Genomic DNA, 23,097 nt, shown 5'->3' with positions numbered 1-23,097 from the left:
TGGATGGAGGGATGTATGGATGGCTGAAATGTACAAAGGCCTGGACGGAGAGGAGTGGGTGGGTGGATGCAGAGACCACTGTCGCATGCATAGTGGAATGTACTGTAGCTTACTATGCAAAGGATGGGAGTCAGGCCCATTGTTCTGCCCCGTTTCGCCTCTGACCCCATCCACCACTGGCATGCAACCCCTGGAAGACTGCCCACAAAGCAATATGGCTCTCAGATTGAAAAAGGTTCTCTAACCCTGTTGTAAATGCAGAAAGGGAAAGGCAGGTGAGCTGGGCAGTTCTTCCCTGCACAATTCCCCTTCTCTGTTATGGTACTCCATATGGTATGGCCATCTGAGGTCCCCTGCTCTGGCTTGCTTCATGGACCACAAAGGAAGAGAAGGTTAGCCCTGAGTACTCTTTCTATCCGTTAGTCCCCAAAAATAACTTCTACTCATCCTTGTGAGGCAGTGCTCTCCGCAGCATATAAAATGAAACACAGTCAAAATGGATTTATCACAGCACACATGGAATAAGTTTCTTTCATACTTCAGATTTTGCATCGACCCTGGATTTGTGAACTTTAGAGGTTAATAAACATGCATTTTTAATACTGCTGGTTTTTTATATTAAAAAAACACAAAGTAAATTTACTATGAACATCCTATGATGAAATTATTTGTTTTTGTTTTTTTAAAAAAGATGTGGGCAGAAAAATATGAATATACTGGACTAGTTAGTTTGAGATCATGATGGCATTAGAATGAAATAGCCTCTGCGTGAAAAGGTAAATCTGCAATGGTTCGCCAAAAGCAATTGGGGTAGTAAATCAATGCATACACGTTTTATCATCACAAAAAGAGCATCAGGGATGGGAAAGATTCACCAAAGTGAGTTCTCCCCCTCTGCTAAAGGTCCTGGTGAAAGAAGTCTCAAATAAATATACATAAATATTCAACACACCAATTTGAAGAATCTTCAAGTTTATTATTAAAATCATTTTATGGCACTTAACAACAGAAATAATCATACGGCTTTGCAACCAGAAGGTTCAAAGCCTACATTTTCTTGAGATATTTTCTACACTGAAAGCCCTTTTATTATTTACACATTTTCTTGAAGAGCTTCTGTCAACTATTTTGTCCTTCTGTATTGCAATAATTTTGGTTGTAATTTATCTAACCTCATCATACCCCTATTTTATTTTACATTCTTTACATAAAATTATAGTTTCAGTGTACTAACCAAGTAAATAATTGTGACAGTTAGGTAATAATGGAACATAAATACTATCCACAGCAGCTTTATTTTACATGTTGTCATGATTTTCTTTACAAATACTGAATAATTTACATGGCATTATCAAAAGTATTACAATTTATAAAAGAAAAATTATGAACTAAAAATCAGACATCTCATGTGCCACAGTGTGAGACAAAATCAAAAAGCGTAACATTGCAGCACCATTTAATATGTAATAAAAAATTATCCCACTGTATACCAAAATATTTTATGACATTATACTATTTCCAGGGATGGCTCATGAGAAAAATATATAGACAAAACAAAAAGCTGAAGTAAGACTACTTAAAAAAAAAGTTTTGGTGTGCAGTTTCCGTTTCAAAAACCCTAAAGAAAATCAAGTATTTTACTAGGTAATGCACATGCAATTCTCATTCAACAAAAGATGTAACAATGTCAAAAACACAAAGTAGGTTATAAGAAAATAAGTCTTGCGTTTAAGTCATCAAACATTAAGGAATAAAATACTGTGCTGTGTCAAAGGTCCCTTGGCAACCTCTGATGTAATGTTTGATGTAAAACTGCAGCAAATCTATAAATCAGATCCTGCAGATCGTATAACTGTGAGTGAAATGAATGTCCATAGCAAACAAATGAATACAGAATGCTTCAAAGTGACTTTTCTCCAAACATTTCAATTTCATAAAAGAGAGTAACATACTCAGTCTTATATTAGTACACTGAAAAATGACACCACCTCATACCATAAAACTGAATGGATGCAATCTGGGGATACATACATATATATCTCTGCACATACAAACAGATTTTACCGACATAGTCCTAGGCTTTGGTTACATAAAGTGCAGTTCAGCCCTGTGAATTTTACCGTTGTACTGTGTACATAACTATATTTTACAGCTCAGTCTCCCTGCAAATCTTTAAATACATGTTCTACAGTTTTGCTAATAAGAAGCTGTTGCTTAAAACAAGATTATGTAACATTTAAATCCTGTGTACCTTGGGCTGAACAAGATGTTCACTACCAGATCCAGGGATGTCATCAAACTGTTGCAAAGCAGCAGTGGGAAAGCACAGTTTACAATGGAGAAATGTCCGAGAGCAAGGAGCCAATTAATCCTTCTGCCTATCACTTTCCCTTTGCAACATGCCCTCATGTTCCCCAGTCAGGTCCCAGGCGCTCATTTGCTTTGTTATAGGAGAAAATGGGAGGTCACAAGAAACAAGTATTGGGCCAAGGAAGGATTAAAAACTCCTCTCCCATCAAACACTTTTCTACTGTAAATCATGCCATTCTCTGGCTGCTTTTGCAGCAAAGCATGTTCAGTGATAGTCGAGTTTCCCAAATCCAGGTTTGCCATGGAACATCTAATTTGGCCCTCATTGCCAAAGAAATATATGCATTTTATTTATAAGCTGCTAGGAACTGCATAGCTTCCAAAGTACAGTAACTGCATAAGTCACATTTTATTCCATCACATTAGTATGTAGCTTTTGCTAGCAAAAGTGAATTCAGATCTTACCGCATCTGTGACCGTGATTTCCTCCCCCCACCCCCACTGTGTGAGAGGATGACTCCAACCCGTCACACAAAGCTGTATGGTTGGCTGCATGACACATCAAACAGTAGCATGCCACCCAAAAACAATAGCTTGGAGAAAACTGGCTGGAAACATGGCATGTCTATATGAAACCACCATGTCTTTAACCTCATACCTTTTGCTGTATAAAATTTTCAAGTTTTATTATAATGCATGCTGTACACTCCATCACTCTCATAGCAACTTCAGAAGTGAACCTGTCATTTGGAATCTGCGGAAAAGGAAGGAGGTCTGGATAGCGAGTTTTTAAGCTATCGACTCCATATGCTTCCAGTGTGTGGACATCGTTTGTAAGGCCTTCAAGCTGTTGGCTATATTCCTCAATCTTTTGTGCCAGTGCAGTGGGTTTCACATCTTTATCAGACTTGCCCCTTACGGCATAATCGGCAGCAATCAAAGCAAGCTTGGTAGACAGGTAACATTTAAAGCAAACCCATTCATTGGCATTTTTATGAAGGTCATTTCTTGCTGCTGAAAAGTTTGCTCTAGCTTGCCGTAACCACCTACGAGCCTCAACGGGATTTCCAACTGACTTGAATGTAGGTGGCATAAAAAACCGCTGGGAATATGAAGGACCTGTAGAAGATGGACATTTTTCTTTAGACTGTTGTCTTTCAGATTTGTGACTCGTTGCTTCCTGGTTCCATGAAGTATAAAACCTTTGAAATGAAAATTTGTCTGATTGAAATCGAGAAGCTGATGATGAAAATGTTCTTCTGGATGCCCTATCTGCATTTTGGTCAATAAAAGCCTGCTTTTCTAATCTGTTGATCTCATTTTGTAAATGCTTGAAAACTTCATTGGCAATATCAAGGTTCTCTGCATTTTTGTCTGGATGCCACTTAAGATACAGCCTTCTTATGATCTTTTTCCTTTCAGATTCTGGAAGCTTCCAAGCTTGTTCCATCACAGATGTAACTTCCCTCAAAATATCTGATAAAGAATTTGCTTTGGCCTTTTTGGGAGAATGATGTTTAGATGAAGAGGAGGAGGAGGAGGAGGAGGATTTGTGACTCTCTCTTCCGGGAAAATGAGGAGGAATTGTTCTTGGCCCATGCGGTAGAAATTCTGTGGGACTTGTTGGAGTAGATGGTGCACTGCCCCTGCTCTGAGAACTTTCATCAGGCCTTGAGAACTTGTACAAATCAAGAGAGCTCACTATCTTGTACTCGCTGTATCCAATGTCAATCTGATAAATCTTGCCCAGGAAACTGGAATTTTCATCATCTTCCCTTTCTACTTCTTGCACAATGATAGCATATGTATAGGTGGGATGGTACGACCCATAGATATCACCACCTTCAGCATCGACAAGATAGCCAACGTATTCACCAGGATAGAAAACATTCATTGGATCCATAAGAAGAGTATAGTGGATTTCAGTTGGTATAGGAGTGCCAGGCATAGGTAGTTCAAGCTTTGATGGTTCTGAAGAGTCATACTTCACACCTAAACTGTCAAGCTTCTCACTAATTCTATAAATATCATTGCAACCCAACATAGCAATTAAATAGGATGTATCAGAAATCAGATTATCAGTTGCAGATTTCAGGGTCATTGCTAATGCTAGAAGGAAATTGATGTCTTTGCTATCTGAGTGCTGTATATAGAGCAATATTACTGCATTTCCATATCTCTTTAAAAAGGCGAATGTTTCACTTCTGCTGTGAGGAATAGGAGCAAAACCTTTCACTCTCAGTGTTGTTTGCAACTTCTCAAAACAAGAAACTTTCAAGCCTTCTCTCAAGGTTTTGCAAAGTTTTATGGCTTTCTCTTCATTGGCTAAGAATGCATTGTCATTTTCGTGTTTCATAATTCTAATTAGTCCCGTGATGAACTGTTCAGAAGACAGCAGTAACTGGAGCCTGCCTTGGAGAGAACAAAGTGCTCCAAACTGACAAATTTTGGGTGACTCTTCATCCAACTGCTCCTCAAGGATACTGCTGAGGAGACGGGGTCGCAGCTTCTGGGGAAACAGCATTATCAGTTTGGTGTGAAAACCATGGTCTTTTCCTAAGTAACACTGGCTAAGATCAACAAGCATTTGAACACCAATGTTTCCTTGTATTCTACTTTTGTAATGTGGTGCATCATCAAAAACTAAGATGCTTGATTTTACCAATCTACCATCTTGGCTTGGAAGATAAAGAGCCAGATCTCGCACATTTTCAAGCTCATTTCTAACCTTAACAGAATCATTTTGAAGGCTTTTAAACAGGCCAGAGACAACTCGTTTAACAGTACGCATTTCATTAGGATCAAGCTGTTTTCCTTCAGAGTTCTTGAATATGCGACTCAGAACCTCAACATACTGCTTTGTTGAAATAACATCTTCAGTGCCTAAGTGTTTAAATAGTTGGTGGAAGGTGCCAAGTTCTAATGGAAGTTTGTACAAGTAAGGTTTGAAGTCAGATTCATACTCAAGATTTATTACGACTTCCTCAGGCTTCAACAGCTTCCAACCTTCTTCAACCATTACAAAAGCAACCCCTCGAAGCTGAAACCGGAATTCTCTTTTGTCTGTACTAAGAAATTCATAGATGCTCCTTAGGACTTTAACCCTTGTTTTTACCATATCTTCATCCAAAGTTGTTATATTACATATATTTCTGCAGTTATTTATAACTTTGTCTAGAGGTGGATCCAAGTTCACATTAAGCATTGTCAAAACCTGCTCAAGTTGTTCCTGTGGACCAAGACTGTTTCCTTCTTGTTCTTTGATACTTAAAGGCGTAGCTTTTTCTGGAAGGATAGGACACGAAGTCCAAAGGAGCTGCAAAACGTCACTCTGTTTGAATTTTGGGTTTACTTGGGCTCCACTGAACTTTATAAGAGGGAGTGTTCCATTAACCTCTTGATACTGTGGATGGAATCTTACAATTTCTGCCGGAGCACGTTCTGGACACAAGAATGTTATTAAAGACAATTCTTTAAGGAAGTTTCCAGATAGCAAATCAGTTCTTTCTTGAAATATGTGATGAAGGAGGACATCCACTGTATTCTGCAGTGTATCCTTAGTCCAGTTTTCAGTGTTGGCTCTCATACTGATCTCTTTAGCAAACTGCAGTAACTGCTGCTGGGAAATGACGTATTTTAGTCCCATATTTCGGAGAAATGCTACCCATGATGCAAGGAATGCAGCACGGTTTTTTGGTTTTGTGAGCTGCTCCAGTTTCTTAAAGAAGTCTTGGGGTATAAACAGCTTTTCGGGAAGCATAACTTCAAAAACTCTTACGGTCCTATCATAAAAATGCTTTGCAGGTTTTAATCTATTGCACGCATCGTGAATTATCAAAAAGCTCTCTAGCTTCTCAAACAGCTGTTCCTTTATTTCTAAAGATTCTTCAATGCTAGAGAGCCTGTTCTTTAAGTAAATCAGATGTTCCAGTTTTGCGTCATAAGACAGACTTTCAATCTTTGGTAAAAGATGCTTCAAATAAACTTCAAGGTCATCTACTGGAACACACCCAAGTACAGTGTACAGGTCTTTTAAATGGATTTTCTCTTCCAGAAAGGCAGCTGAAGATGACTGTGTCCATCTATCCACTTCAACAGAGGGGATAGTTCTTGTGAGTACATAACATGCTCCACATTTTGAAATGCTGATGTATCGTCCACTGATAGATTTGTAGCACGGAAGGGACCTCAAAATTTTAATGTCGTCCTCAGATGTCAAATGACTTAGGTTGCAGTTGAAGTACATCAGGAGGGCCTCAAAATCATTCTCGGCTAATTTTTCAGTCTTAAATGTTGATGTCTGAACCATGTAATGTATGGCTTTTAAAATGCTTGAAGGGTTGTCTATATTTGCTGTGTGTCCTGACAAAAGGGGCACTAGAGCATTGTCCTTGGAGCAAATTTTGTTCAAAGCAAGTTGAATACAACCAGTTTTCATCAAAGCATGAAAAACTTTATCAGTCTGAGAATTTGGGAACAGAGCTATATGCATAAGACTGAGCGGAAGCAGGACATCGCAATCTGGTACAACAAGCTGATTAGAGGATACAGTAAATTTTGTACCTGGAAGCAATGCCCAGTCCTTCAAAGTATCAACAACAGCATCAAATGTTGGTTTTGCATCTTCCTGGTCATCTTTCACATTTACAGATTCACCAATAAAATGCCACGTGTTCTTCAGCCATGATTCACTTGCAAAATTCTCCTTCCATCTCACACAACCTCTGGTTTTGTATTCTCTTGGCAAGACAGAAGGCAACAAATCAGCAAAGCTGGTAATATCAAAGACTTTCGCTACATTGCATTTCAGTAAAATATTGCTGTAGCGCAAGTACAGTGTGTTCATAAACAGATCTTTACGAGACGGAATCAGTTCATGATAGGTAGTTAAGAATTTTGGACGCTTTGAATCAAAAATTTGCAGTACACTATCAAGTGTAATGAGCAGAGGTAATCCTTCAATGAGGATTTCATTTTCTTCTGTGTCTTTAAAACAGTAGTCAACAAGAAGTTTTAAACTGTGGAAAAGCTTTAAATTTGTCTGCTGAAGTCGACAAGGCAGCTTTCCAATGTGGCAATTAGAATCCGGAGAGGAAAATGTCATCAAAAATGATCGGACATCAGCTGAAGTCACATAGCTCACTGGAATATCTGCATCCACAAGACAGTGATAAAGATTTGCAGTTTCATCACAGCTATAGATCAAGTTGAAGCCAATTTCTAAGAGGAGATGTTTGAGTCTATACACATTTTCTGCTACTGTTTTGCGTGTTGTAATGTTGTACTCTACATTTTTGAGGTGTTGCAACTCATCTTGTAACAAATTGTCAAAGAATGGCCTAGCTTTGTTTGAGGTAGACATATTAACCCATGTAATGATAATTGCAGAATGCAAATCAGAGCCATCGACATTTGGAGCTCGCACAACAGGTAGGAGACGTTTGGATTCCTCATGAATGCAGCTGTAAACTGCTTTCACTAAGCAATACCAATCAGGCTGCAGGTCAAGTCTGTTAACGGGGAAGAAGGACAGAAACTTTTTCAAAGTGTCTTTCACTGTATGCATAGATGTGTTGTGTAGCACAGACACTGTTGGATCGGTACCTTGAAAGTAACGTTTCTTCAGCTGAATCAAAAGTTCTACATAGGCCGGTGCAATCAAGGCTGTCATTAAACTATTATTCCAGTCACTTCGTACTCCAACTCCGTTATCATCACGCCACAGATTTCGCCTGGCAGAATCCAGGGCAAAGTGTCCATTCACATGAAATGGTAACCCAGTTTCTAAGGACAGGGGTAAGAAACAAAATGCCCTATGAGGTTTTTTGTAGTTGTGAGTAATACATGCAGCAACTCCCCCTCGGGGGAAGAGAGTAATGTCCTCATTCTTATGAGCTGATACAACACTCTTGGATACCTTTTCAATGTTGGAAAAACCTGACCTGTTGCAAATTAACCAGGCTGTGAGGTTACCTTCAGAGTCTTCAGTATCCATAGTGTAAGTGATTTGTTGCACAGGTATCTTGCTAAGCTCTTTCTTCTTAGTGACACTGTCAATTACAGAAGCATGGAATTGCTTTCGTTTCAGTCTATCGCCATCAGTTACTTTTCCTGTTACAGAATACAACACATTAAGTGCTCCTGTTGTTTTCTCTATTTCACAAATAGAAATTTTTTCCATGTGGTTCAAAAACATCAAGAGTTCTGCTCCATCTGTACGCAGCTTATCTAGAAGATTTTGCACCATTCTGTCTGAGCATGGCACTGGGGAGATTTCAGATGTTTTTGCCATCTCTGTATTTCGAAGTGGAAATCTAAACATGGTGCAGTTTTCTAGTTTAAAGTGATCTCCTAAATAGAGATCCAAGACATCTGAGAACTGTGTTCTGAAATCAGCATCCAGGTCCCTAAACATGCGTCCTGGACTAATTGATGTTGCACCTGGTGCATATCTGGCATGAGGATCAAAGATACAAAGAATATCATTACCAGAAATGAAAGAAGGACAGTCAGTTATGTGATACACGGAATTGAAGCCTATACCATACTGGCCAGTTTTACATGGATTGCCTTCTTTAGTGCCTTTTCCAAGATTCTGAATTCCTCTAATGTCATCTTCCGTAAAAGGCTGATTGTTGAAGACACACAGTGCAGGCCCTTGAAGTGGAGACCATTTTTCATCAAATATTCTATCAACTGGATGTTGTCTAGGATCAAACACAAAGCAAACTTCTGTAGCTTTTGCATCATCTGCATTCTGAAGGAGCTCTTTCAGCATTTCTTTTTCTGATGGATATGCATTAAGAATACTTTTAATTCTGCTTGTCAGTTTTTCTTTCTGCCCAAATTCAGTCCCAAGGGTAGTAAAACAAATGTTTGATGCATACCTTTCTAAGGCTTTATGTCGCTTGGGTACTGCTCCAAGCTTTACTGCTACTTCTCTAGGGATGTCGGCATGACAGTACTTTACAGTTGTATCTTTCACTTTGATCCAAGGGCAGTCATTGTAACACAAAGTATTAGCATGTAGAAGGGCAAGGTGAGTATCTGGTAACAATATCTCACCATACTGTTTTTCACAAAATTCTTGCTTCTTTTCTCTAATGAGGCCCCATATTCCTTCACTGATGATTCTCCTAGAAAGCTGGAAATTTTCTTCAGTCAGTGGTTTAGTTCCTCTTTCCTCATTGATTAACTCAAGAACCAGAGCAAAATCTTCTACTGTAAAAGCATGACGCACGCCTACGCTTTCAAATAGCTCACGAAAGCTGTTTCTGTATTTATTAGCCAGTTGATGGAGATATGGCGCTGCCTCAAAGTTAAGATGAAAAGACACCTTTGTGGGGTCAACATAGCCATTTTCAACAAGAATGAAACTGCAGTTTTTCAGCTCTTCAATTATGATTGCTTTTGTTGCTCCATTTTGTAGCAGGGCATCATGGAGATATTTATAGCAAGCATTGGTGATGTTTTCTTGGTACAAGGTAATTCCATCAAAGGACTTTGCAACTTCTTTCAGCTGGTTTATAACCATAGTAACAGTTGGTTTCTTAAGCAAGCCTAAAAAATCTTTGACTGCCAGAGAAATGTTCCCACAACCTTTAAAGGAATGGGAATTTTCATTCAGGATTGGTTTTAACAGACAAACTATATCTTGATAATCAGCAGTGAAAAGGTCCATCGCTGAAAACATTGTCTCAGGGCCAAAATCAGTACCCTTCCAGTGCAAAGAGAAGCCTGCTGGTTTTGTGAGAAATGGCAAAAATGGTATTGTTTGGAACTTTGCAGCAAATTCTTTAGCTCTAGGATCTCTGCATTTAATTTTTTCATCTATGAGACTTAACAGAATACTGCTTCTGAGACAAGCTGAAGCATGATCAGCCTTGTTGATTTCTGCTACAGATTCGGCACGTTCAACCAAGTCTTCCCAACAAATATCATCTTTAGCCATACCTAGCTGAACTAATTTGACCAAAATCACGGGATTAAGGTAATCTTGACTGGTGCCATAGGGAAATCTTCCATCTTCTTTATCGTACAACTTTGCAACTCGACCTTCAGGATGGATCAGTCTTGAAGGTTCCACCAGAGGGTGCTCAGTCAAAGAACAGGGAATACACGGTGTAACACAGAGAATTTCTGAGAACTCGCTAACCTTTTCACTCAGAACATAGTGCATTAAAGGATCACGAAGCTCTGCCTCAATCTCTTGGATATTTGGGAAAAAGACTTCAGAAAAGAATTGCCTCTCTGAAAAAGTATTATCTAGTAACACCTGTTTACACCCTGCTTCTTCAAAGCCTGCTTTGACCCAAGATGGAAGGTCTACAGCACAGAGATTTTTTGAGCCAGTTTTTTTAAGGTACTTTAGAAAAATATTAAAAGCTGCAGGTCCTATGTCTGGACGTTTCAAGAGTGAATCATCTAAGAATCTCACATTCTTCATAGACACCCAAGATGAACCATCAGAGAACACTCTGATCCCTTCTTTGCCTTTTGTGTGAGCTATTTCTTCATAAAACCCCTGACATATGACCGAAAAATCATCATGCACTAAGTCAGGATCAGGCCATACTGCATAGTAATTGTAGTCATTTAGCTCCCCACAAACTACCATGTTGCGTAGAACCACAAGAGCTTCTAAGTAAGCTTTTACTATAACATGCCGCATAAATACTGTGTTCCACCTTCCTTTTGTGTCAGTTTTCCATATCTCTTTTCTGTTTGATGTAACAGCAAAAGAGCCATTAATGTGAACAGGCAGACCTGTTTTGATTCGAAGAGGTAAATAGCAGAACACTTCTCCTAAGTTGCTACAATTGGGTTTCACAGTCCATTTGTGATCCTGTGCTTCAGATAGCATAACCCCAACTGATCCACATGGGACAAGTCCTAGCCTTCTTCCACTTTCCTGTAATGAGAATTTTAAGGCCTCCCCAGTATCCATGCAAGAACATATAAGCCATGTTGTAGAGTCTACTGTTTTTTGTGGCAGTTCATCAGCAGGCCTTTTTGTCTGTCCAGATTTAGCCATTTCAAAGAAAGAAACTGTGTCATCTTCTGGGCCTCTAAAAACTGGAGAATGCAAGTCAGCAATCCGCCTGAACACATGATGAAATTCTTCCACTGTTATCTGTAATATGCACGATGACTTGGGTGATTCGGTAGGAAGCTTTTTTGTGCTACTGTTGCAAGTTTTCATGAGTTTGGCAGCTTCCTTGAGAACACTTGTAACAGGGGAAGTTATTGCTTTGGACAAACACAGATTTTTTTTAATAGTCACAGTCTCTTGAGCTACACCAGGGTTGGTTTCCTCGGACTTCAAATACTTCAAAACCATGGAGTTTACACACTGAGTAAAAATTATCAGTCTATGTCCACAAATGCTAAACTCATCCACGAGAGAATAGATGTCTGCAGTATTGTAGCAAGTACTGCTGACTTCACTCACTTTAGCCTCCTGTTGTGTTCTAAAAGAAAGCCTGAAAAGTGTCCCTTTGTAACTGTAAGGAGCCTCCACCGTCAACGGGAGCTGACAACCAAACACACCAATAAATGGCTTGAACTGATTAGGAAACTTTCTAAGTCTTTTCTGTTGCTTACTCCAATTAATCTTGATCCCAGGATTAGACTTGTCCCTTATATGTTTACTGAGATGATTGATGTTGGGATCAAACATAATCATAAACTCTCTGCTCATGATGATCGGAATATCCGTGATATGGTACACAGAATTAAACCCCAAGCCAAATTTTCCAACTTTGTCAACTTCTGCTCTTTTAAGAGACTCACCCAATCGAGTTATATTTAGAAAGTCAGAGTCAGAAAATTCAGAATTGTTGAAAGACCAGAGAGCTGGCCCATGACAAGCTGCCATTCCTGGATCCAAAAGATTTTCTCTTATGTCATTATTTCTCCTCATGTCAATCAAAAAATTGCACTCCGTTGCATTAGCATCATCTGCATTTTGAAGCAGCTCTTTGAAGATATCGGATACAGAAGGGTATTCTTCCAAAATGTTTTTAATTCTTACAGTGAGAGGTTCCCTTTGACCCGACTGCTCAAATCCCATGTTTTCTGGATTTATCAACCTGGTACTAAGACATGGCACATTCAACCATTCTGCAGTTTTCATGGGTATATCTTCATGAACCAAAATTATTGGCTCAACAGCATCATCTAGCAAATCATTTAAGTCTTCAACCTTGATATCACAGTAGCAGCATTCATGGATTGGTTTCATTGTAAGCCTGTAAGGTTTTTTGCTACAATATACAGGAACAGGTGTATTTAAACTAGCTGGAATTTGACAGCTGTACAGCCACCTTATAATATTCAACATAATAGAAAGATTTTGCTTGCTCTCTTCTTCTGTAAGAGATTGTTCACTTTTGAGGTATATTTTCTGAATGACCATGGAAACATGGTCTGGTGTCAGCTGCTCAATTGACCCACAGCATTTGAACAACTGGTGGAATTTAGCCATTGTTTTTGGCACATTATGTAGATACGGCTGAAGATCAAGATCATGTGCTGACTTTATCACTGCTTGAGAAAACGAACAAAAGGTTTTACCAGTCCAGACCCAGGGAAATTTCAAGGCTTTAAATGATTCTTTTCCTTCATCTAAGTGATCATTCATGAAGCCATAAATCTCAAGCAAAATGTGCTGAAATTGATAATAATCTTCATCACTAAATTTTTTAGAACTGTGCCAGTCTACGACTACTTTGAAATGTTTTAACACTGATTTTATGTTAGGTTTGATTGAGATCCCCAGTGCTTTTTCAACATTTGGTCGGACACCTTCCACAAGAGGAACAGAGGAACCTACTAAGGTGGCCTGAGATAAGTCACACATTTCAGGTGGCGAGCACAAATTGCAATGATCACCTTTCCAAATTAAGGAACTTGGGTAATTTGGAGGTCTTTCCTTGCATGCTGGAATCCATTTGATTTTTTTCAACATTGCTTTTGTTTCAGGTGTATGAAGTAATGGATAATTTTTGTTCAAAATCGTTAACAAAGTTCTGGCTTTCCTTCTAAGTGCATCTTGATTTGTACTAGCACAGTCCTTCAAGCTTTCAATTTTTTGAGCTACGCTCAAAATGTCTTTCTCTTCCAAGTTGCTTTCACTTTTTAGGCCTATTAATCTCAAAGAATGAAGAGTATCAGCAGATGTTTTAAAAACATTAGGGGGAAAGCAATGTTCCTCCTCTCCATAGAACATATTTTGTAGTACTTCTACTTCGGGATCAAAAAGTTCACTAGCTGACACCATTTTTCCTTCAGAAATTTGAATGAATTTTAGTGGCGTCAGCCAATCCAGCACTTCTGCATTTTCATTTTTTAGGAAAGTTAGATTTTCCAGAATCCATAGCATAACTTTCGTTGCTTCATCGTTACAATAAAAGTCACTCTGAATATCTTTTAAAATAAACTTCATGCAATCTGTGCTCTTTAGCTGGTCTGCTTTTAGTATGTTTACTAAACGAATGGTAGCTTCGTCACTGCTGTCAACTAGTGAAACAGAGAGTTTTATATCAGGTGGAAGTTTGGCAGTGTGATGCAGTACCTTACAGCCTTTCAATGCAGTAAAAGTAATTTCTTCATCAAGTGATTGTTTAATTCTCCTAAATATGATTAGCTCATTAATTATTAATTTTTCTTTTTCCGTAGTATCAGTTAAACTAGCAAGGAAGTTTCTAAGAGCATTTTTGTATGATACAGGGAATGATGCAACCTTATTGGTCAATTTCTGTATGGAAAGTTTTTCCACTATTTGCAAAACTACACTTGGCAATGGGGCATGTATATATTTTTTTAAAAGTGGATGTTGTATAGATGAGTCTAGTTTCTTAAGCACAATCCCACCAAGTTGTTCAATGATGTCGGGTAAAAATTCTGGAAGCTGAGTTTCAGATCCATCTTCTAGAATAATTGGTGATGGAGTCCTTAATCTAATAAGTTCCATGACTTCTTCATCCCCATCTAGTACTGTTTTTGGGATAAGTGGCATGTCATCAAACATTGACAAATCTTCAGAGAAATGTATATACAGGTTCTTCCATACCATTTTAAGCCACAAAACAGATGGGTGCTTTTTATCTTCAGAAAGTGGAAACCATTGTACCACGATGTCTTTACCAGGCCATAAAGAATTTGTAACTTCCTTGATGAGCCGTGCAAATCGTTCAGGGTTGAGGAGCTGCAGCTGAGTGCATGCTCTTCCTGAAATAAAAAATAAAAGGTGTTAAACTGAGTGACATTTAGTAAGATTTTTGTTAAAACCATATATTGCCAGTAAAAAAGAAAAGGGCACCAGTTATTTTAGAGTTGTTCTCTAATAGATCTTCTGCTTGCTAGGAAACCGTCACACTTGGCCTTGCTGAAGGCTTGCTATGATCCACAAAGGGCCATGGGATAGTGTGCAAAGTATTTTAACAACAAGCCATGACTTCTTCTGATCAAAAAGGTTACTTGCCCTTTTGAGGCACACCTTTACTACAAAATAAAAAAAAATTCCTTCCTGTAGCACCTTAAAGACCAACTAAGTTAGTTCTTGGTATAAGCTTTCGTGTGCATGCACACTTCTTCATGGAAAGAGGCAGCTGCTGGTACTTACCCTGACACCCTACCGACTAATTACATTATCTTCAGATGGCAGACAATAGGACAAGTAGTCTACCACTTCATTATTGTTTCCTTTCTTAGTACACAGCATGTGTGGTACTGTTCTACATTAGTCCTGCACACTGGCGCAGCTCACGTCTAACGTTAAGCCAAACCATGGCTTAGCAGGAATGAGCAAGCATGGACTTCTGAAGTAAGGATTACGGCTGCTGCACTCCTAAATCTGTACAGAGCAGCCATTTAACCCAGTGTGTTAAGCCAGAAAAAAGGGGTGGTGTTACTTGAACCATATTTTAAAGGCTTGTTTCCCATCTACCAGGCTCAGGTTGGCTCAGCCAGCAGAAACCCCACTACTATAGTTGGGATCTGGTATAAGTATACTGTCCTTTCAATGATCACTATAAGTAAAACTTGTATTTAATATTCCACAACACTCTGTTTTCTTGTGTATAGCAGTGGATCTGCTTCTATTTGTCTCTGAAATACTTCTCTAAGCATTCCCATCACCATTTACCAATATGACTTTGCTTTTTTACACTGCCAGCACATATAGTAGAAATCAAATTAATTCCAGACAAATCCAGCATTTTCCCTCTCTTGATTTACTGGTCATTTTACTTTTTGATAAAGTCTAGTACCATTGAGTTGCCATTTTAAAATAGTTTTCTTTATAGATCACAGCAACTGAGAAATTGGAGCCCTTTTGAAACAGAAATTGCCACAGCTCTCTTGGATGTCACTATTTATATATTTATTTTATTTCAGCATACAATTGTTAACTGTGTTCTTATTTTTTTAACAATCATTCAATAGATCTTTGAGAAACACCATGATTTATTTGATTTTAGCACTGTTTCAAATTTATTCCAATCCATGCTGATTTCCTGGTGAAAATTAAAAAGAAAAAAGACACCAGTGCTATTTGCTCTGTTAGGAAAACCTTACTTGTACACAGACTGTACACAAAAGGTTGTCCTTAATGGGGCAAAAAACAGCTGGGGTGGGGCACTTTTCATTGGGAAAATGCTACAAGGGCAAATGATTTTTAAAAGCGCTTCCCAACACAGTGGTACCAATCCATATTAGTTCCCCTGCTATTTGAAAAACCTAAAAAGGTAGTTCAATCACAGAACTATTATCATGTATAATATTGCACTCTGTTAACAAGCACCTAAAGTATAGACTGATGTTTGGTCCAGATCAGCACAAGAAACACACACAAAATGCAGACAATACTAGACAAATCCAGCATTTCTAACTCTTAAATCAAGACTGAAATTAATACTGTATTACAGGTTGCAATTTGAAAAGGTCTCTCAATGTACACCAGAATACTACTACTTTTCCACCTAATGGATCAGTGGAATTTCTTCTCCTGTTTTTACAAAAAAAATCACAGAAGTATAATTGTTTTCAATATCCACCATGCAACTACCATTCCAATCATGCAAAGACAGATATGCAAACAACTCCTCTTTGCAGAAAATCATTTGACTCATTTTATCACTACACACCTGCATGCTATTTTGCATTCCTTATGCAATCTAAAAGGAAGATCTGAAGAGAGGAAATGACTTTTCTACAGAAGATTTGTTTCTTCTACATTTTAACTGTAGAAGTGAACCACCTTTTCAAAGTACTTTTCCACCACTTCCTTTTGTCCTAACCACTATTTTAGTGTCTTTGCATAGATGCATGGAAAAACAATGAAAGGAAAACAAAATGAAAATTGTAAAATATCTACATATTTACTATCTACAACTCTACCCATGGGTGAGTTTTAAATGTAAAAATATTGGAAGTTGCCATAAGATAAATTATGGCAGGGGCAAACAGACTTCAGGCTTATGAGATCTGTTTTACTAAAACCCCAAGATCCACCAAACAGAGGAAGGTGCAAATTAGTCGTGGAGGTGGAGCAGCATACTCAGAATTAAGGAACATACTAAACTCAGGAATTTGTACGCATTACCAGAACTGAGCTCACAATCCTGTCACACACAAAGTATCCCTCCCTCCCCCACATTTCTTTATCTCAACAGCCTAATTTAGAAAGGGGGGGGGGGTAGCCTGATTGCCATTTTAAACAACTGCAAGTCAGAATCCTTGTTGATCCACTGCAAATCACTCAGAGATATGTGGGTAGATCCCATTGCGTGCCCAGGAGGAAACCCCCCCGACCCCAGGAGCCACTCGGGTGGAATGAATGACTTGTAACATGTTATGGGATTAAAATTGACCACAACTTTATTTAAACATTCAGGTGCAAGAAGACTTTGGCTTAGGCATTGGGCATTTATCCCTCCCAGTCCCCAGCCGGGGATCTGAGGCACATCAGGGTTATTATAGCTGTCTGGGGAGTGGGCTGGCTCTGGAACACGTATATTTACGCAGACAGCCTGCCCCTTATTTCACTGTAACACAGGGGTGCACTGATAGCCTCTCAATGTATGGCCAGTGACTCCCCTCAACATAACCCCTTTAACGGAGAACCCTGGGAATGGGGGGGGGGGGCTTTTGCTACAGAGAAGGCAAAACCTGCCAATGCAGGGGAAATTCCTTCTGGGTCCTTTAACAGCAACCATGGTAAGACCGTAGCAGCGCCCGCATACCTGTAAAGAAGTGAACCTGCAATAAAGAGTATAAACAAAGGGAAGGTAGGGCAGGTGAAGCTCTTGAGCTGACTGAGTGACCAAATAAGCTTTGCCCACTTACGTACACAAAGAGCAGCCTGGAGTGAAGACTACTCCTTCTTGGTTTGCTCTCTCTTGGCTCTGCCTCCGCCCGTCACAATTGGGATCATTTTGAACTGAGGTTTGGCGGGAACCTCAAAGGGCTGTGACGAGTTGAGGTGGACCAGGAGCGCTTTGCCGGGAGTCTCGGAGGATTGGGGATGCTGGACGTGGGCACGCAAAGGGTGCCCTCCGGTTAAGGGGAAGAGCGGTCACTCTTCTGCTCTCCCCTGCACTAAGAGTTTGTAATAAAGGTAACCCTAGATTTTATAATTTCTTACACTACTGAGACCACCTGAGGGGTTTGAATGGAATCTCCTGCTACAACTTGTTAGGATTATAACATGATTCAGCCATGATAAACTGGCACGTCCTATGCCCTTTTAAAATGTGGTGGGGGTGGGGGGGCAGTGGGTTATTGGGTTGTTTTTATTTTTATTATATATTTTGTGGTTTTGTGCTTTTATATTTTGATTTTGTTTTGTGAACTGCCCTGAGACCTCCGGTTATTGGAGGCATATAAATTCTATTATTCTTATTCTTATTATTAATACCATGATTCCTCTTGAAGTGTTAAACTAGCATAAACTTGCACTGTCACATGTGCCACATTATATTCATTCTACACGCGTAAGAAATTGTTATTTTTACCATTGCTAAATTTTGTAGATCTTTGAATCATAGAACTGTAGATCCTAACTTAATGGAATATTGGTATATTTGTTCTGGAAGCTAATTCTCATGAAAAACCTGATAGACAAGTAACGTGAGCAAAGAACCAACAAAACGTCAGATTTTCTGCAACTTGGTTCAATTTTATTTAGTATGAACTTCAAAAAAAAAACATGGATACAGACCACCTACTTCTCACCGGGACTTATGAGACTATGTTTTTATTTATTATTTGTATTGTATTTGTATTTGTTTGGCAAGATGTAGCACTCTTGAAGGCAGGAAGATGTTGATTGTTCATTCTGAAAACAATAAAAATTGTTTAAAAAATAAATTAATATTGTAGTGTGGCAGCACCTACATTTTGGAACTCCCCGTGTACTGGGATCAGGCAGAAATCTTTGTCATACTCTTTTCAGCACCCGCTTAAAACATTTTTGTTCAGGTAAGCCTATCCAGACAAATAGAGCACTTCCATGTATTTCAATCTCTTTTGCTTACTGTAATTTTTAATTATCGTTTGAACATTTTAAATACATGTTTCAAATTTTAAGTTTAATTCTTTTTGTAAATAAGAGGTGTGGCATATGACTTTTATGAAATAATTGTCTAGAGAACTTGAAGGGTATAGGAAGCGAGATAGGAACTTTTTTGCTTTTTATTTGTGTGTCCTGTTTATTGGTGTCTTTCTCTTTTATGAATAAATTGCAATATAATTTTTAATTAAGATACATGTCCTATTGCATCAGCTCAACTTATACATACAATCTTTACAAAGCTTTTATAAATCTATGTTCCTAGTAGAACACTTTACTAATTCAAAGTTGCTCATAATGAAAACTGTTGTGTATAAAACTAAGTATGAACCACATATTGGATAGCATTCACAAGTTTCTTCAGCTTCCTGAGAAATATTCTTCTTATAACCTTACAGAAATTATTTTTCAAATATCTCTTTAAGCAGTATTAGTAGAAGTAATTAAAATCTGAAAAAACACAAGGGAACCAGGGCTGTAACCATTACCATTCTGGAACATGAGTCAAGCAGAACAACCAGTAATCAAACGCACACAAATGCTAGACTTTTGTTCAGCAGTTACTCAGACAACAGTCCTACCTGAAAATCCCCAGAGAAGCTGTTGGGCTAAAATATAATGAAATGCATTTTAAGGAGGAAATAAAGATGATGATAATAATGACACATGACAACTATGATGTGTGCCAGAGCAAACTGTAACTGCAGTGATTTGTCCATTCTTCTATATAAGGAAATGGCTGCTTTGGTTGGATAAAAGGGATTCTTCCATACGCACATTAACCATTTTCTTTCAAATAACCAGAATGAAAATTTTCCTGTTATACTAAAGGAATGAGTGACCTTTTGTATATAGCAACAACTGTCGAAATCTCTGTTGCAGTTCTACTTTTATTCAGCATGTTGCATCATTATTGTATCAATGCATCTGTTATTTCTTTTGGAAGTTTTTTGTGCAAAGCTAGGCATAAATAAAGACAGTTCTCGTCAGAGTTTGCTAACTTTACTTCTACACAGAACACAAGAAAAATAAGGGTAGCACTCACTAGGATGTGGCTATTTTTCAATATTTTAATCTCAATATTGCATACTGAAGATCCGTACAAGTTGACATAAAGTGAGCCAGTTCTTCCCAGCAAAAGTTTTAAATCTGAAGAATGTCTCACACATGATTTTTTTTGTCTATGTTGATCAACATGAACAACAGCACATACTAACTGTAGTACACAATGGATATATTTTTTCCAAGAAGGATATTTGCTTCTAAATTTTCATTTTTTTCTGATTCAGTAATAAACCTGACTCTCATGGATACATAAAATGATTATGGAACATTAAAAAAAAAATTGAATTACAGTGGAGCTTCGGGTTACGTTGCCTCCGACTTACATCACCCTCAGCTTGTGACCAGCACAAACCCGGAAGTACTGGAACAGGTTACGTCTGGGTTTGCGCCGCTCGCGTACGCGCAGAAGTGCTAAATCGTGCCGCATGCATGAGCAGACGCGACTCTTTGGTTTGCATCATTTTCGGGTTGCGGCGAGGCCTCTGGAATGGATCCCCACCATAACCTGAGGTTCCACTGTATTTCATTCCTTTTGCCTTTACTTATGTCCACTCTTAAGTGTTTTGTGTCCTGATTAGCTTACAGTATATGCATTTTAGTGGGCTGTACTTGTGTCATGATAAGCCATATAAACATATTTTACCTCTGCTTTTGGCAGCATCTTTCAAAGCAGCCAGAACTTGTGGCTTCAGATCATCAGCAAGTAATCTTCCTTCAAGACCTGGGAAGAGGGACCTAGTATGTCATTAAAAAGAGAGTGTTGATCATCCATATAACTTGTGCCATTTTTCAAAGGCACAAATACTGTAAATGTAGTAATATTATTCATTAAATTTTTAGTGAATAATAAGTTCTTATCCTCTCCATGTTCCCTCCCAAGCAAATGATTACGGTATACCTCAGCCAAGATTGTGCAGCAAGACAGCCCCACTGTGGCCACACACTTCACAAAAAACACCATTGTGTCACACCTCTCCTAGGAGGAATAGCAACTCTTGGAGAGGGGAAGCAATTGCTATTGAGACTGCAGCATGGGGATGGGGTGGGGGGAGACAATTAGAACCCTTCCCTCGTATACCACAGTCAATCCCTGGCCACCAGCCATAGACAAGTGGAATGCATTCATGATTTTCTAGTATTGTCTAGTGGATAGGCAAGTACATTACAAGATGCTTACTAAGCATGCATGGGAATATGGTCATAAAGATGTGCTGCATCTGAGTATGTGGCCAAATGCCAAACCACAGCCTCCATTCCCAGCTCACAAAAGGAAGACATGCACAGTTCTGTGACTCCATTGTACAGAACTGTATATGTTATACTCTGTGAACTATACAGAGTAACATTTAAATAAAAAACTTACACTATTATAAAATATGCTATAAAATGCATGTTATACCTTGGGAAACTTTCTGAAGTTATGTAAATTGCATCCTGATCTGATGTAGATGAAGAGAATGAAATAAAATTTCCATTTTGTAATGGTAAAAGCTCCAGTCCAATAAGCTCACTGTAGTTTCCATCACTAAGCACAAAATCTAAGACATGAAGCTTTTCATCAGCTGGTCCCTTGTGTCCAGATTGCCTTAATACTTGCCGCACTGTACCAGGAGTCACTTTTTTCACAGGTTTTGTACTAGAAACAATCAGGTCAACTGCATTAGCAATATTGTCTGGTACCTTAGCAACCTCTTTCCCCGAGTCCTGGAGGTAGTTTAGCACAGCTTGGGTGTATTCCAAACTCTCATCCATTTCTGAAAAATATACCTCCTCAACCTTTATCCAGTTATCAGTGATGGAGTAAATAACTTCATTCTGGAACAATTCATTCAAAAGAGGTTCTATAATTGGCTGCCAGTGAACTTTTGTTTTGTTTTTTTGTGGCCATAATCTATAAATTCTCTCAGCTGACAGTGGGAAATCTGAATTCTTTTCTGTTTCCATTCGTTTAATTGCTTCCAATACGAGGGTTGCATAGGCTTTGGGGACCACATTGGCCACAAGCAGCTCATTCCACAGGGCTGCTGGATCTCGCCACTGATCCAGCTCTCGCCATTTGATACTTCTTCTGTTATCTGTAAGGCCAAAAAAGCCACTCACGTGAACTGGAAGTCCTGTCTTACTTTCCTCGCCAGGAGGTAATGGAAGAAAACAAAACGCTCTTCCTGAAAACTGCGCTGCAGCTCCTTTTCCCTCTCCATCACTTGATAAAGACATTGCTATGCCAATAGTCGGAATATACTTCAAGTCATCAGCCAAAGAGTCCAATTCATTGCATATTCCTCGTCCTCCAACACTGTTACATACCAACCACGATGTCTTCTGTGCATCTTTAACACACTCATCTTCTAAAACTATGTTTATGTGGTATGTCACACATGTTATACTATTACTCGGAACTCCTTTACAATACTGGCTTATTGCATTTCCCAGAATCTTGATAGAGTTGGGTCTTTCGTGCTTCAGAGCTTTATTCTCACTGGCAGTGACTCTAAAAATTAGTCGCTCGGTCCCATCAGCTTCCCTAATGTGTAATGAGACATCTTGCACACTTTTAAGGAAGAGGAGTACTGTATCTGCATCCGCTCTGAAGGATTCAAATAATTCAAGAACCTTTTCCTTGTTGTACAGATTGCTACTTAACTGGGAAGGCTGCTGGCGAAGAGGGAAACGAAAGAATGTACCAGGGAAATGACCAGTATTGAAGGTTTCCTTAGTGCTTCCAAACACACCAACGAAAGGCTTAAACTGGTCTGTCAACTCATTAATTTCTTTGATGTCATCCTTTAGATTCCAACATTGACCTGATTCATGGGGTCCAAAAAGTGTTTGATGAGGGTCCAGCATTCCAATTTGGTCACCACTGAATATACTAGGAACATCTACAAAATAGAAGCAAAAAAGTATGAACAGCTTGTTTACAAGTCTACAACAACAACAACAAAAGCCTTAAAATCCCTTCAATTATTACATATACAACAATCTAACACATACATTAAATTAAGCAGGAAAAGAAGAAACCACTACTAAAAAGAGGAAAATTAAACACCACAGAACCCCCAGTCTTCCTCCAATGCTCAGGAGACAAAAATTCTACAAAGAACCCAATAAATGTTTTAAATGAAACTACTTTTGGCAGATTTTTCTTC

The 23,097-nt window shown here is 38.7% G+C and overlaps 1 protein-coding gene across 5 annotated transcripts in view; it reads right to left on the bottom strand.

Moving 5' to 3' along the window:
• Positions 1-955: 955 nt before the first annotated feature.
• SACS (sacsin molecular chaperone) overlaps positions 956-23,097 on the bottom strand; it is a 39,114-nt gene continuing 16,972 nt past the window's right edge. For 2 of the 5 annotated variants that reach the window (XM_083498821.1, XM_083498823.1), the window contains exons 7-10: positions 21,348-22,830; positions 20,592-20,683; positions 19,465-19,491; positions 956-14,541 (exon numbers count right to left, since the gene is read on the bottom strand). In XM_083498821.1, the coding sequence (XP_083354947.1) occupies positions 2,963-14,541; positions 19,465-19,491; positions 20,592-20,683; positions 21,348-22,830 (13,181 nt within the window). In that variant the 3' untranslated portion in view covers positions 956-2,962. Of the gene's footprint in view, positions 14,815-14,899; positions 18,057-19,464; positions 19,492-20,591; positions 20,684-21,347; positions 22,831-23,097 lie in introns of those variants that run through there. The other 3 variants (XM_083498822.1, XM_083498824.1, XM_083498825.1) reach the window with 2 other exon arrangements.

Source organism: Podarcis liolepis, assembly GCF_965112155.1.
Source record: "Podarcis liolepis genome assembly, chromosome: 4".
Taxonomy (NCBI): Eukaryota; Metazoa; Chordata; class Lepidosauria; order Squamata; family Lacertidae; genus Podarcis; species Podarcis liolepis.
Note: the sequence above shows the minus strand (reverse complement) of the source record. Positions and strands in the feature narration are given on the sequence as shown.